The sequence below is a fragment of the Haliotis asinina genome, chromosome 2 (genome assembly GCF_037392515.1).
Source record: "Haliotis asinina isolate JCU_RB_2024 chromosome 2, JCU_Hal_asi_v2, whole genome shotgun sequence".
Lineage (NCBI taxonomy): Eukaryota > Metazoa > Mollusca > Gastropoda > Lepetellida > Haliotidae > Haliotis > Haliotis asinina.
Window position 1 is genome coordinate 9,624,510 of NC_090281.1, and position 17,169 is coordinate 9,641,678.

At 36.5% G+C, this 17,169-nt stretch overlaps 1 protein-coding gene across 4 annotated transcripts in view; it reads right to left on the reverse strand.

The window, feature by feature from the left end:
- Nucleotides 1-1,901: 1,901 nt before the first annotated feature.
- The window catches only part of LOC137273225 (nuclear receptor subfamily 6 group A member 1-like), a 30,935-nt gene continuing 15,667 nt past the window's right edge, over nucleotides 1,902-17,169 (reverse strand). For 3 of the 4 annotated variants that reach the window (XM_067805733.1, XM_067805734.1, XM_067805732.1), the window contains exons 2-6: nucleotides 15,288-16,240; nucleotides 11,961-12,109; nucleotides 8,632-8,693; nucleotides 6,029-7,025; nucleotides 3,028-5,087 (exon numbers count right to left, since the gene is read on the reverse strand). In XM_067805733.1, coding sequence (XP_067661834.1) covers nucleotides 4,888-5,087; nucleotides 6,029-7,025; nucleotides 8,632-8,693; nucleotides 11,961-12,109; nucleotides 15,288-16,240 — 2,361 coding nt within the window. In that variant the 3' untranslated portion in view covers nucleotides 3,028-4,887. Of the gene's footprint in view, nucleotides 5,088-6,028; nucleotides 7,026-8,631; nucleotides 8,694-11,960; nucleotides 12,110-15,287; nucleotides 16,241-17,169 lie in introns of all 4 variants that reach the window. The other variant, XM_067805735.1, reaches the window with a different exon arrangement.

The window sequence follows — 17,169 nt, forward strand, 5'->3', positions numbered from 1 at the left end:
TTAAAGACACTTGACAATGAAATATATCTACAGTCGTGAAATGATATGAAACACAATGATCAAAATTAACAGATACTACATTGGAAACACTAAATATACTGATCATGAGATCAAAAATTTGCTGCAACATGAGAGTTATCTCCCATTGAAAGTTATCTCCTTTTTAAGAAAAGAAGGACAAAATATGGTAAAGACCCATTTTGGTTTATAAGATCTGTATTATTAAAGAATCAATCAAAACTCTCACAAATACCTATGAAAATTATCAGATGTGTTTCTATGAATGAGTGCTTTGTACATTCCTGTATCTACATTGTTGGGATCTTTGTACTTGAGCAAAATTACCTAACAAGGCTCTTAGTGAAGCAGGGTTTGACTTGAATATTCAGTCAATCTACTAATCTTGCTGTTGTGTCCTAAAACATTTCAACAAATGATTTGGTAATGTCATCAACTTGAAAAAAAATAATGCTCCAAAATGGGGCTGGGGGAGGTGGTGTAGCCTCTTGGTTAAACTCATCACACCAAAGGCATGGGTTCATTCTGGTGTCCTGTGCTGTGATATTGCTCGAATATTGCTAAAAGCAGCTTAAAACCCAAGTCACTCACACAAAATAGGGCTGTGCTGAAATTGCATACCATTTATTTACCATTCACTAAACCTCGAGATACCACATAGCAGCATTACTATTTGGTATAATTTTAACCTTGCTCACTGAAACACTTATCTTGACTTGATGATGCTATGCACTTGATGATAGCAAAGTTCCAGGTGTGTGATAAAACTTATCTTTTTGTGAGTTATGTCATCATTATCCACCTGACAATTTTCATAGGACAATTTCAGACATTTCTGGAGAAGTAAAATCTGACATTTCCAGAGGCAAAATAGGCATTTATCCTATCCCATCCTTCCAGTCGCCTGTCCATTAGAGAATAATGGCCCTATACCCTAATAACATGTACAAATTCATGAACATTCTTACTCTGATTTCTACAACTAAACACAAGATGTTACAATCATGTTTTTTAAAGTATATTTCTTCAGTATAATGTCAAGGCACTTTACCCCCACTTTTATTGTGTTAAAAAGGAATATGACAATATAATTGAGATGATCTTTACCTACACAACAGAACAATGATTTCCCCATTAAAGTCACAACAATTTACATACACAAACTCTGGCGTAAAAATGGAAAAAAACATCTTACAAAATATTCAACTCTAGAAATACACACAGTGCATCTTTATGTGAATATTTACATTTCATTCAGTATTAAGTTTCATAAAACATCCTAAATAAAATAGCTGAATTGACATAACACCTTCAAAATAGCATTTGTATATAAACTCGCTAACTTTTCCTGGATAAAAATGTTCAAAAATATAATTAAAGAGAAACATCATCAAAGGAATTGTCCTCATTAAACCAGAAACTAAATGTTACTCTCCATGGAATTAGGCTGTTTATCTTGATACAACTTGACAACTTAAACATTTAACAACTAGCAATTTTGTTCGTGTTTAAAATCTAAAGAAAAAGAACTTAAAAAAAAGAGAAGAAAAAAAAAGAAACAAACAAAAACTAGTTATTATCCAAATAATACGTTTCAGCTTGAAACCATTTGAACATAAAACAATATTTATCAAAAAAATTGTACTGAAGAGTTTATACCCGTACTCTTTTAAAAGAACACATTTTCAATGCAGGACCATGTTAGCAAGGAATCTTTCATGTAAGAAATGTGGTTCCTATAACAGTGAAGATATAAGGACTGGTCTTCAGCTACTCACACCAGTTTATATATATGCAATGCTAATCCAAGAAAACAGTACTGTGTTACTGAATGTTTGAACTTTCTAATATTCTAAGATGAAACAACTCCACAAAACATCTGATTTTTTTTTTTTAAATTTCTAAACAAACAATAACAAAAACATAAAGTCATAAACTTACAATGTGAAATTAACAATTTCTATTATTTACTTCCAAAGATCTATATGTTCATAACTGCCATACTGTTCAAATTGCTGTGATTTTGTTTTTTTATGAAGAAGTTGGTGTACTTTATAAACTGAGAAATGAAAAAAACCTATGAGCTGTAATAAAAAATGAGTCAAATATTACTACGACCCTGTGGTATTATTAATGTTACATGTACAACATATCATCTGGATACATTACTTCACTTTCTAGATTAAATTGAGGACTAAAACATCATGCTGTTGTCATCAGTGAGTTCTGACATCAATGAATATGGGGAATAAAAGATGATCTATAAATGAATTGTATTGATTACAGCTAGAAAGGACACCACACATCAAACAATGCTAGAAAAAAGAATTGTCTATTAAGAGCATTACATGATGAGCAGAGATTTCTAAGGTGTGGCCGAGCCTCATCTACTGACTAGGGTGTGTCCACAATGGTCTTACAATAAACCTATCATTTTTTCAGGTCAATATTACGTTTGAACCTGGCAATATATAACAGAAGGTAATGAGTTATTATTCTTTCAAATACTTTAATTATTATGTATAAAATTAAGAATTAATTTAACTTCCTCAGATTTTGTAATAATGTACTTATATTCTGGATAAAGAAATTCAACCTAACATGCCTATACTTTCTGATCGTGATTTTTCTCTCCTGTTCAACAATAAAATACAAAGAAGTGGCTTATAACATGTTTTTTGTCTGCATACTAGCTTAATAAGTATGGCCTTCCAAAAATGTGCTCATTTCAGTGTTTTAAAGGAAGATGGATAGGTACATGGATGTGTTTTGAGGTATTGTGTTTTATACAATTAAAATCTATAGTTCAAATAAGGCAAAAAATACTGTTAACTGAAAGCTGTGCTTGTTAAGATTTTATGATATATCATTTCCTGACATATACTTATCTGAAACTAAAATGCATTTTAATAAATAAAAATTTCTCTGTAAGAGTGAAGGTTATATCGGTCTTTAGAGACACAAAATCTGTTTCATAGAATGAAATTTGGTTTAAAAAATTCAACTTAATTTTTTTCCTTCTAACTGTTTGTAGTAGTATGCGATAGTTTTGCTTTTCATTTTATACAAACAGCTTTCAAAATTCTCACATTTTGACCTTTTCCTTTACAAAGAACTTTATAAGTTCTGATGAGATTGCTTTATGGATTCAAACGGTATAAAAATCAAGATGACAATATTTTCAGCAGCCCCAAATATTAGAATTAATAATTACTCCATAAAAGCATTTTTAAGCATGTACATATCCATACTCTCGTGTCTCAGATTTTCCTGACAAATAACTTGCCACAGCACATCAGGGTATGTTAATGCATGGCCTCTATAGCCATTAATTTTAGCCTTTTAGATTAGAACTACCAACTACAAGTATGTTCACAAGCTAAATTTTGTTTAGCCTACTTACATTAATGTCAGCAGAGTTTGATTGTTTGCTTGACTGTTCTATACAGCCTGCCGTTGGAGTGAGTTATCGGGGTTAAACACAGTATTGAACAATATTTCAGTTATATCACAGCAAGCCAGCTTGATGTGGGAGTGCCACCCTGAACGTGGGTCTTAGATGTGAGCCAATTTAGTTAAAACCATAGTGTAGGCATAGTGCTAACAAACCCACTAACTTACAGTCCCTCCTGGATTCTGCAGTTGCAGAAAAAATCGCGGAATTTACCTTACCATTCAGAAAAACGTCTGGACCACGGAAAACGCATTTTCTTGCAGAATCTGTGCAGAATTTGCCACTTTACTGAAGTGGAATTTGCTTATTTTAAAAGTGAGTGAAAACTGACTGACAGCTGAAATGAAAAGCAGAGTTAATGTCAAAAGTAGGATTGGTTATACATAAAACGAATTGACATATGTACTGTGACAACATTTTCCAAATAATCATGATTGAAGATGCTTTATTAATAAAGTATTAGGCATCTTTCCAATAATATTATATGAATTTGACACTGCAAGTATGTTCTCAAAATCGATCATTCTGAAAACTGAAATTATTTCAGATTTAGTTTAAATATAAAATTGCTATTTGCATGAAGCTGGAAGTTGCATAAAAGATGCATCAAAGTTACAAATTCTCAAACAGAAAAAGGTGTTGGTGCTTTGTCATCAAACTAACTCAAGATGTGATGTGTACTGTTGACTTAACACTATATCTGTGTTTGAGAATTAAACTATGAAGGTCTGTATAATGTTTTTGTTTTCCCTAAATGTTTTAACCGCAGAATGTTTTGCAGAATATTGAAAAATAGGGTGCAGAAACTGCATAAATTTGCCGAGCGAAATCCTTAAAAATTTGCCGCAGAATCCAGGAGGAACTGAACTTATATGACACTAAATCTGGGATTCAAACCCAGAATCTAGGAGCTATATCATGCTACATGAACAACTAAATGGACTTGGAGATTTACACAGCCAATGACTTCCTGGATTAACACAAAATGGTTTATCTCCCTTTGCCTGAACCTTGTTCACAATACACGAGTCTACAACAAACCAGCAGATGAATTCAAACTTCCTTGTTCTTTGTAATATAGATTTAACATATATGTTTCAAAATTGATGATAGGAGTAAAAATGAGATTGTCTTGTTTAAATCTGAAAACTATCACGACTGTATAAAATGTTTCTATCACATGTGACATGTATGTAAATAAATTAGCAGAAACTTCATTTCTGAAAACACTTTTGCAATAACAATTTCAGATAACTTCATGTGAAATATTTACAAACAGATCATGTATCAACATCAATATACGTGAAATTTACAAAATTTTTCACAAGTGTCCTCATCACTTTTAAAAAAACACCATCATGTGAGTTCTCTGATCAGATTGTCCAGGCAACAACAGACGTACAGAATACGATGATTCAAGAGTTGAGGAGGAATGGGATGTATATCATCTTGCTCTTCAGTAGGAGGGAGGATGCAGCTTGTATCTGTGGCAACTGCAGCAACAGCTCCCCGAAGCGGTTTGGTTCGTTAGAATAATGTGTATGGACGTACGTCTGCAGCCCGGTCATATAGCGATCCTGCACCTTCTCCATAACCGGACTGGGATTTGCATCATCTACACATGGAAACATGAGATTAAGGACGAAAAAAGGTAGCAGCAGTGAGTCCTACTAACGTTCCAAGCCACACTTGTACTTAGTATCTTTGGGTCCGTCTCACAATACAAACTCAGCGCTAAGATGAACACTACTGCACAGCTGAAGCTAATCCTGAATATACCTAGCTTGAACTATAAAGACTCGTCATAAACCATGAAGATTTACCTTGAAACATAGAGCTATCATGAACTATTGATTCATTACGAACTGTAGAAACTTACAGTGAGCTATGAAACTGGCCATGAAATAGAGACTTGTCCTGAATTCCGTTAATTCCAGTCTTGTTACAATGAACTTCAGAGATTTATCACAGACAATAGCTTCTCAGATGAGCAAAATAGACTGTTTATTAAATATGGAGACAAGACAGCTCTAAACAGACTTTACATAAATACAGTTAATATTAGAGACTTGCCATCATGAAATCTAAAGACATATCACCTACTATGGAGAACTGCCATCATCACTAACTATTGAGACTTCCAACAAGAATTATACAGACGGACAGACAGACAGTCGTATTTGTAATGTATGTACAGTGGCATATAATACAGTTTACAATTCATTTGAAGAAGTTGACACTGCTCAATATCAGTGTACAGAGGTTGCTGCAAGTTTCAAGATATGGTGAAAGAACTTAGCAGGTGTATGGATTATGTGATGTTTTAGAACTGAAAATAGCTGGAATAGCTAGTTGTCCATCATAAACATTTTGAAGATGTGAGAAATTCATCCTGTATATGCTAATATTTTCACATATGAAAAAAACATGGTTTTCATTTTCAATTTCCCGAGACTTTACCAGAGTCTTGCCATCATTTAATACAGATGTGTAAGTGACTTGTCACCACCACGACAATCACTGGATCAATGAGAAACAAGTATAAAGGGTACTTACTGTGATTTAACAAAAGGATGATCTGCAGGCACACATACTCCTGGAGTGACAGTGACATCTGGTAGAAGGATGACATGATGTGGGTCACCTTCTCCATCACATCGCCAATCTCGGAGTGCAGCTGGTCAATGGAGAAAGACTTCCCAAATGTGTTGTTCAGATACCACTGCATTTTCTGCATGTTACGCTGGTACAGGTCATTGTATGACGGAGTCTCATCTTCAGGCTTTGTATTCACGGCTCCATACGCTGTCATTATCAGGAGCAGAAGCTCATGCCATTTGTTGGTGAGAATCTGAGACTGAACGTCCACTGGGATTTCCCTATAGAATGGCAGCTGTCTGATCCATTGGACCAGCTTCACCACAATATCATCCCCGATTTTACACAGGGTCTGAGCCACGGAGTCCTCGCTGCCTGCGAACTGGTCAATGCGATACGATTCCGCAATGCCCAGTAAAGAGTCAACATGCATGAGTTCATCTATGAGATGTTCGGAGTCAGGATTGCTGTTAGGGCTGAGAGCTTGATATGATGTTGACGATGTGTTGGACACGGGGGACAACAGAGCTGTGCTCTGGTAGGAACCTGGCGAGTCCATGAACGATCGCTCGTCACCATGCGTGTGACTGTTGTCGTCAACACTCATGCGAGACTCGGTGTCCGTATGGACTTGCGTATTCAGAATGCGGAGCTGTGTGTCACTTCTCCGATCGTACATTTCACTTCCTGGGAACATGTGCATGTTTTCTTTAATCGTCATTGGTGGTACGGCATTTCCCATCACATGACTTTGTGAAGTTTTCACAGAGTGAGTCTGATTGTGTGGCATGTTCTGAGATCTTTTGGCAACGGCTGGCCAGTTTATTGGTTCCTTGTAACCCCCGGTAACTGTTTCTGTGGCAATTTGACCATCACAATTCACCTTGATCTGTGCCACTCGTTGCTTGTACATTCGCCCACTTGCATCTCGTCTCTTATGTTTCTTGTACTTTACCTTAGAAAGAAAAAATTTGTTAGAAAACATGATCAGTTATTGGAACTCCTACTGCCACCATGTACATGAGAAGCACTGAGTTTGTAATAAGTTTCGAACATGTTTTAATAGTCACTACTTTTAGAACTCAACATATTCTTTGCATGCAAATTATCTGTCTCCTGTCTCTATGCAAGGAAACACTAGAGAAGAAAAATTTTTATGTGCCAACAAAATACTTACTCATGAAATAAACCAAAGTTTCTAGTCTTTAAGTCTTATCATTACATACCCATATAGTCTATTAATACCAATACAGCAATGAAATAGGCTTAGGTGAAGTTCATACTACACTCTGATTGCTGTATTGCATGGATGCCCAATTTTTCTTCCATAAAAATCATAATTTACACATTATTTAGGTCATTGGGATTCCCTTTTTAATGTGATCTCTACATATATTTTTTCTGGATTGTTTCTTTTGTGATCAGTCTGGCACTTGCTTGCTGAAGTCAGCCAGAGGACGCGAATGTATATATACATGATACATCATGTGCAATACTGAGTGATACTCAGTTTTGAATGCACAAAAATCAGTGGAAAACAAGTATCTTTGAAAAAAAAAACCAGCCTTCTAAAAGAGAAATTCTTCAGATTATTCAGAAAAATGTAAGTTAAGCATTGGCAAGGAGAAGTGTGATGGGTTTAGTAAATGGGAAACGTGCTGTCATGGGTGGGACTCAGTCCAACACAAGAAATAAAACTGAGAGAAAGGTTAATACTATACTCTGTTTGAGACATACAATTAAACATGAAAAACGAACAAAAGAAAGAAACTGGACAAAAAACAAAAGAAACAGGACAAAAGAACCAAAACATGCACAATTCACCCAACATAAAGTAGTAACAAAATGATTGTAACACAAAGAGAATAAAAGTCCAATGATTTAGTGGAGACTTCCACCCGTTGCAACTATCTGGATGAAAAGGCTCCCTTTGCAATCTAAAAGGGCTGCACAATTTAACCGGTTTTCCGATATTTACTGGTTCAGACATGAAACTGACACGCATTGTGATATGCTGATCAAAAACCGGTATTTCAACATGCATTCTGAAAACTTTGTAACACTCAGAAATCTTCAGATGTTTCCGTTTTTCACACTTGAAATTAAGTTCGATTTGGATCTGTCTTCATAATTTTTGTTCAAGTGTTTTCCAGTGTTTTGTATCTGAATGTTTAAAATATTTACTCATTAATTACCAATCATCTCTGATAAGTCCTGATTGTGTCAACAGGCTGTCTGAAATCTGAGGACTTTTTTTTAAAGTGAAGAAACTAGTTGAAAGTAGTAACCACTGTTGATGGTATATTGTTCGTTTCCTTGTTGTTACCTTTATAAATGAAGCATTAACTCGGTTAACAGTTGCTGATTATTGTTGTTCCTGTTTTGGGGGCTTTTTTTGGGTGCAATACATATCACAATACATGCTTTCTCATCACAATATACTGCAAAATGAAATATGAAAATTCTCTACAATACCCAATACGCATCCCTATTATTTTGATGAAGCCTACAATGAAGACAGACCTGGTATAGGAGACATGGACTAATGGAAAAACACTTACCTTGTAGAGGTTGTACACCGCTCCTGAGTTTCTACCCCCTGGCATTCGGTCTTCCCGCACAGCTGGAAACATCACACATCCATTAGTATTCTGTAAAGCTGCACAGTGTCCCTACACCATAAGCATGACTAATAGACAATTTGGAATGGTAGGGTTCATATGGAAGAATAGGTCGATGACTGGAAATGTGAAATGACAGATGCATATGCAAATGAGTTGACATGGTTGGAATAATTATTGTGTTTTGTTTTAGTTGAACATCTAAGCATGGTGAATAAAAAAAGCAAGGTCAGTGGGTTGTATAACATCAAATGTTTGTTGTTTACACCATGTGCCTTCACCACTAGCACGATAGCTAAAAATGACACACTGTTCCTTAACGAGGTGGGTCTGATTAGCGCACTTTAAAAATAATTTGACTCAAATCAATCATATCAAAACATACCTCTTCAAACTCTTTAATATTCATAATATATTTTCACAATTCCAAGCGATAAATCGGCATTAATAATCCCCACAGTGCTGTACATGATTTCCCACATCTAATGTAGTGCCTAAATCAATGCATGGGGCTTGTAATATGTAGCTTATTCAAGGCATGCTGTTTCGTTATACATTAAGAGTTACGTCCCCTACCAGTGTATTTCCCAGGTCTATATCAAAGGGCAGTAACTGAAGTTGAAAAGACAGTGTGCAGTTATCGAAATAAAGTGTAGCTGAAAAGTCATTTGCTGCTGCATTTTTCGAGACAAAAAGAACAAAATCTGATAGAGAAAATGCCAAAACTGTTGCAAAGTGTAGTGATAACAGTTCTAATTTAGTAACTGAGATGAAACTATCAAAAGCCAATGATACGCCAACCGATGTTAAACCTGAGATCATAACATTAACCCGTTCATTCAAAATGAAATGGGAAGGCTTGTATCTGTGGGTTACAAGTGTAAAAACAAAAGGAATTGTGCACTTAGTCTGAAAAATGGAAAACATACTGTTTTCACTCATTGAACTGATAATTTCTGTACATACACACCCAAGAGACACGCTATTAGTGCTGACCATAAACTTGCTGTGCAAGCTGAATCGTTGAAGGAACAAATGAAAATGGCAGTGAAAAATATGCTTCGCGGTAAAGAAAAGGCAGCAATTCAATTTAAATTAACACTTTAATTGATACAACTGAACAGCTTTTTGTATAACAAATTCATTAGAACTGCAGAGTGAATGCATTGTCTCTCTTGTCTTTTCTGATGACCCACCTACAATGGCAAATGCCCTACTATTTTAATTAACCATGGGCCAAAGGCCCACGTCTTCTAAAAAGTAAATTAGACACTGGTACAGTGCAAACTCTAAATGCACATTTCCAAGAGGAGAAATAACGCACAGAAGGCAAGTCTGAACAGGACGGTTTTGCATTATACACAAAGACAATGATTCAGCCTTTGAGGTACTGGGCAGAAAATTCCAGACTTTAGTGGCTGAATATGAAAATGTTCTCTCCCCATAGCAGGATGTTTTCACTACAAGAACATAGAGCTGGGCTTTGTGTGGTTAATGGGTGTGGATGGGTGGAGCTGATGAACTGCTCTTGAGGGGGAATATGACAACAACTACAATTTAAACTACTTCTCTGCAAGATTACTATTCATATAAGCAAAAGGTAATAATAATAATCAAAAGCACCAAGTGTTAGTGATAAATGTATTATTTCCTGTTTCAACCAGGAAGTGGAATATAGGTCAAGCAGCCAGTGACCCACCAGAGATCGTACAACAATGTGTGACAATGTCTGTTTCTGTAACACTGTTTGCAAACAAACATTCCTGGAAGCAATCGCTACATGTAAACGCCTACAGACTAAACATGACAATAGATTTCAGAGAAGCCTACATTTGAACTGCATTGTTTAGACTTTGTGAGAATCAGCTTCGAGCCAAACAATGACTGGTTCCCGGCTTAGTGTTTATCTGAGGCCCGATATGGAGAATATTAAACAAACTTAGGTGGAATATTTGTCAAGTCTAGTCCAACACCTTTCGCTCCAAACATATAATAGGAAGTGTCACATTTCCAGAGACACGGCTCTGATTGTGTAGAAATTTGCTCGCAACCAAAGAAACGTTTCGCCAACATTGTTTGTCTTTAGCGTCCGTAATTGATTCAGTCGTTTCCACCCATTTCTAAACAGAAAATTCTTGACACGATTAACAAAAGGAAATTGGTGAACTTGCATTCAGACCTGTTGAAATCTGTTGCTCTACAGATAGATTATTGCGAAAAACAATAACATGACTCGCAAAGAGTAAAGAATAACATGAAATGCCATCTGAAGATATACTGATGTTGACAGTCGTTGAAAGTTGAATTTAAAAGGAGAGAGAGGGCGGAGACAGGGAGAAAGAGAAAGAGGGATTATTTTCGCAATATTCCCACAGTGGGGAACACCAAGCACAGACTTGACACGTTCTCGTATGTGGAACCATCAAAAACTGGTCTTCAGCATGACGGGCCTTAACAAATACCCTACCACCCTTTACTAGCCACTGAATGGATAAAGGTTGAGAGTTATGACCTTATAACATTTTTATGCACAGTTAAGAATTACTTAATGTTGAATGGTGAGGTTAACAATGATGATATCACATACCTTCGATGTTGAACCAACATGACATAACACAATCCACTGTTAGTGGCACAAACTGATTACATCATGTCACATGGACCAGAGGCTGTTTAAGATAAGATTACATATTTTCTTCATTTTGTTTATTAAAATGAAATTGAGTTATATACAGATTAGCCTACTTACAAAGTGAAATGAACTATGACACAAATTCCAGACATCTAATCAGAAGAGTCGATGGGGTAGCTTGGCAGTTGAAAAGTGTAAGACCTGGGTTCGATTCTACATGTGGGTACAACGTGTGAACCCCATTTCCATTTCTGGTGTGCCCTACCATGGAAATATTGGAATACAGCAAAAGCTGGCAAAAACCTTTATCACTCACTCACACTATTCCATAAGCTCACATGATCCACTTTATCAATCATGAGGTCGTCCAACAACCGACCCACAAAGGTCCGGGTTAGAATGTATCTTCAGCAACCCATGCTTGTCGTCCAAGATGACTAACAGGATCGGGTGGTCCAACTCGCCAACTTGGTTGACACATGTCATCGGTTCCCAATCACACAGATCGACACTCATGATATTGATGATTGGATTGTCTGGTCCAGATACCATTATTTACAGTCCACCACCATATAGCTGGAATATTGCTGAGTATGGCGTAAAACTAAACTCACTCGCTCACTGTCCAACTACCCACCTGCTAGAACCATGCCCATCTGGAGACATTTCTTGAAGCGACAATACTGACAGCGGTTCCGCTGAGCCTTGTTGATTTCACAGTCGCCGTCAGACACACAAGTGTACACCCTCTTGTTCTGGACTGTCCGCTTGAAGAAACCCTTGCAGCTGAAGCAGATTGAATACATGTAGAACTCCCAAACCACAAAGTGACTTCACAACACTTGGATGATCGTAACTCCCATACCTTAACACTGACTTGTTTCAGTTATAGTATAGAGATGATCTTAACTCCCATATTCTAACACTGACTTACTTCAGTCATTGTACGGAGACAATCGTAACTTTCATATTTTAACATAGACTTATTTCAGTCATAGTAAAGAGATGATCGGAACTCCCATACTTTAACACAGACTTCATTTAGTGGCGATACAGAGATTATCTTAACTCCCACATTTTGTTACAGACTTACTTCAGTTGTAGTGTGGAGACAATCATTACTCCCATATTTAAACATAGACTCATTTCAGTTGTGATACAGATATGAACTCCATACTTTAACATGTTTTAGCTGTAGTTTGGAGATGATCTTAACTCCCATACTTTAACACAGAATTATTTCAGTCGTTGTATGGAAACAATCGTAACTCCCATACTTTAACATAGATTTAGTTCAGTTGTGATACAGAGATGATCGTAACTCACATACTTTAACAGACATATTTCAGTTTTAGTTTGGAGATGATCGTAACTCCCCTACTTTAAGACAGACTTATTTCAATCGTCATATAGAGATGATCGTAACTCCCATACTTTAACATAGACTTGTTTCAGTCATAGTATGGAGATGATAAGAACTCCCATACTTTAACATAGATTTATTTCAGTTGTTGTATGGAAACAGTCGTAACTCCCATACTTAAATGTAGACTTATTTCAGTTGTGATATGCAGATGATCGTAACTTCCATACTTTAACATAGACTTATTTCAGTCGTAGTATGGAGACAATCGCAACTCCCATGCTTGACATAGATGTGTGTAAATAAAGTTACACTACTTCTTTACCAGTAGTCGAACCTGCACTGAGTTATTCATGAAATAAAGACCACTTTCTGGACAAATGTCATCAAACACCTATCTTATAAAAACTTCCTGCCTTGTAGAAACGACTTTCACCTAACTGATAACAGGAGAAGGAGAAACATACTTATATATGTATGGTTTAAGATTACTTCATAGAGTGCAACATGATAACAAAATGTTGAGATATCTCCGAGTTGAAAATATTTACACCATCAAAGAAAAATCTCAATGGAGAAGACGTCTAAAACTAATACTGAAATAACACAACATGCACAGGGGAAGTATGTTAGTGAGCACAGGCCACTAACTTCATCACTGAACAACAAAGAGATGTATGCCTTGTCAAGGCTCAGCAACTGGGTGGAGCTCAAAGTCATATTATCCAGATTATCAGAAAATCTTTCAGGTATGGATGATACATTACTCTGATGACTACCTCTACTTTGGGTACAAAGTGCAACTGACTTCATCAAGGGCCTGCTATTTAATGGTAATCAGCTTTGTGAACTGTGTTCACAAAAAGTGTATTTTGCTTTCGTCAGTTCAATTTTGTGAAGGGTTCTAAAAGAAACAGAATTCTAAAATGAAATGAAAAAACTTACGTCTTGTGTTAGTTGGTACATAGCCATTTATTGGCTCGTAACAAATTCAGCAGCATTTGCGTTTTGCGCTTTCTTTCAGAAACTTGGTAAAATACATACCTGACAAAGATCACCATGACAGTTGTGATAATAACAGTAAGTAAAACACATACAAGGGAAATAGCAATTGTTACGCACCATGTAGTGGATGAAATCAGTACTTTTGAACTAGTTTGAGAAAATACATGACAAGTTACTGTCACTGAGATGACTGAAAAACTAAGCTTGTAATGTTTCCTATCAAAATATAACAAGAGGACCAAATCATTAACATCTCCACAATGATAAAATACTCTTCATGAGCGTGTCAACTAGCTACGGCAAATATCACGCTAAGAGGACAATATTAAAAACCATGCACTTTTTACAGAACCCAAATCAATTATTCTTACAATCCATTAGTATATTATTATTATATAATATAGGTCAGTCATGTATTTCAAAAAATCACTTTTTTTTGTTTTGCCCCTGATGTATTAAAAAAGTAACAAAGACAAAAATGAAAAAAAAGTAATCTTTGCCATCAAAGTATCCTCACCAAGAACAAAGACCAAAAGGGCACCTGCAACAGCTTCTGAACCTCTAAATTCAAAAATAGATTGTCACACGTCTTCATTCAAAAATGCTTTTCTCTGACTTATTTTTGTATTTCAAAGACACTTCCGCAGTTCTTGGCATTCAACACGGCTTGTTTTTATGGACATATAGTTTAGGATATCTTATATTTGGGTTGGACTTTAACAGTGACCCTGTGTTAGTTCCACCCCATGTCAATGCTCTAGTTTGTCGGCAAATATGAACAGCGCTGGCGGCCTTGGTGTGGCTATGTCTGGGATCCTGCTAATACTTTGGCATGGGATTGTAAAGACGGTAAAGGAGGACATTAACTTGTTTCATTGGGTAACGGATTTCAATTACCTTAACTGGCTCAAAACTGGCTGAGAATAACTTTTTCTATTCCTGAATATTCCCTAAAGAGTATCTGGGGATTTTGCTTGAGCCCAAACCAAAAACAGTTTTGCCCCAGGGACTGGATTTAGTTAGTGATAAAAGACACTCTAATGTTTGCAATTTCTTTCAAAAACCTTGGTGAAAGGTCATTATTTGCTTAGGTCGCAAAATGATCAATTCTCTTGGTTTACAGATCTGCTGACCTGAGAGTTTGAAAGTTCAGAATTAAAACATATTTTTTTCAATGCTAAAGGCAGTATCACTTTGACAAAAAAATAATTCCATGGGAGTTTTACTGGAAGTGTTTCCAATGTTAAATTATCATTGCATTTCAATTATTATGACGCAATTCTTCAACATTCATATTTATATTCACTGAATTTTCATGAATCACTTTTACTATCATTCACTGTTATTATTCCCTAATTTGTTACTATGGTTAGAATGACATCCAGGCTATTCAACTATGAAAAAGTAATGATAAATGGAGAAAGTTGACAGATGGTAGTGGTCGGACTCAATCACCTGTAGTTTCTTGGGATGTCATATGATGGCGGTTTGAAATAGGACACAAATATTGCTAGATGTCAATGGCAATACACTGCAATACATTTCACAACCAGGCACAGTTTGCAACACTGCAATACAATTCCAAGGAATACTTACCCTTCACATGTGATGATTCCATAGTGCAGACCTGTCGCTCTGTCATTACAAATGGCACAGATCATTTGTTCTTCTGGATCAGAATCATAGTCTTTGTGCTCTGACTGGTCTGTTGAGCGGTCATTTGGGCGAATGTCCTTTTCAGCCAAGTGACCGCTATATACAAACTTGCCGTTCGTATAATGAGCAATAAAGTCTTGTTCCTTGCAGAACTTTTCATTCCCTGTTGCCTTTGAAGATTTGAAGTTACTTGAACTGTCAAGCTTCTGTAGGCTGGATCCAGATGCTGAGTTTATGTGGCTTCCATTGCTGCTTGGGAGGTTGAATAGTGGCACATTTTTATCCATCATCGTCCCACTGCTTGAAAACATGAACCCAGTAGGGGGCGCTGCAACAAACATAGGAGTTGACATGTTGGGCAACGATGTCGGCATCAAGCCCGGCATGGCGCCCATAACTGGGATGAATCTCATCCCAGTGGGGACAAGTCCTGGTACCTGGGACACCCCATGATTTTGCAACATGTTCACATATGCCGGTGGGAAACCAAAATATGTCATTCCCATTGACACGTTCTTGTTCCCACCTGGTTCAGAGTTTTTAATCTGCTGTGTGAAGTTATCAAACTTTCTTGCACTGTCATCTTCAGATGTTCGGCACGTTTTCAGTGGCGGTTCATCAATGCTGCGTCTGTCACTGATGTCACTGGCTCGATCAGATATATAGGCACTGTCTACACTTTCACTGCTCACATCACTCTGACGGTCACAGTCGCTTGACTCATTCAGTTTTGTGTTGTGTGTTCCAGAATCAGTGTCGCTTCCAAAAATGTCTTGAACACGCTTCCTCTTGAGTTTGAAATCTCGGAACATGCTGGGTGCTCGGTACAAGGACTTGTCACATCCACTCGTCTCCATTGGGAGATGATATCTTGTTGATACAAAGGCTGTCATCTGAAACAAAAGAATACAATGTCAAAACCATTATCAGTAAGCCCAAATGACTATATCAAAACAGAGAATCTCAAGCAAGTGAAATTGATATTGAATTCATATCACCAAAAGTCTTAGCCAAAAGACACTAAAAGGCTTACCAAAGAATACAACATTGTATCAACAAGCATTGATTTAAAAAGACACAAGGATGATATTCTATTTATCATCCCATGTCAATCTTCAAACTACAGAGGTAGAGACTACAGTGATGTCATTTGATTGTTGTGGATCATAAAACCTTTCTACACATTATTGTTGCAATCACAGACAATCAGTCTGGGAACTGAACGTTACTAACAGCGCCTTAATTGCTGGGCCACCCATGGCCACAATGAGATGACCACATGAAGCAATAGGATGCCATAATTAAACGCCTGCACATAACGTGACATATAAGACAAATTTCTGGATGATAATTTCTTAGTTATTTTATAACATAACATTACTTCTTGCTCCTTCTTCAGGTGATTAAAGACAGATGTACAAAAGTTACTGTACAAAACATACTATATGCACCAGAATTACAGGAAGCCAAAGATGTGCATGTATATACAGTAAATCACAGAGGATCAATCAAAACACATTTTGATCACCAAATTGCTCAGACTGCTTTGAACAACAGAAACCTAGTCCACTTAAGTATTTACAGGTCAGTGAGCTGGGATAATCATACAGTGTGGTGTTAAACAAGCAAATGTGTACACTTCATACGCTGCAATTATTAGAGGAAATATGGTAGTTCAAAAATAACTTTTCAGTTGACACATGACACAGTGTCTTGTAAATTAATGACACATTGCTGCAATGAGTGCCAGGAATATGACCACATAATCTCATAAAATGAGGCTTAAGAAAGCCTAAAATCACCTTCAATGAACATCTTTGAA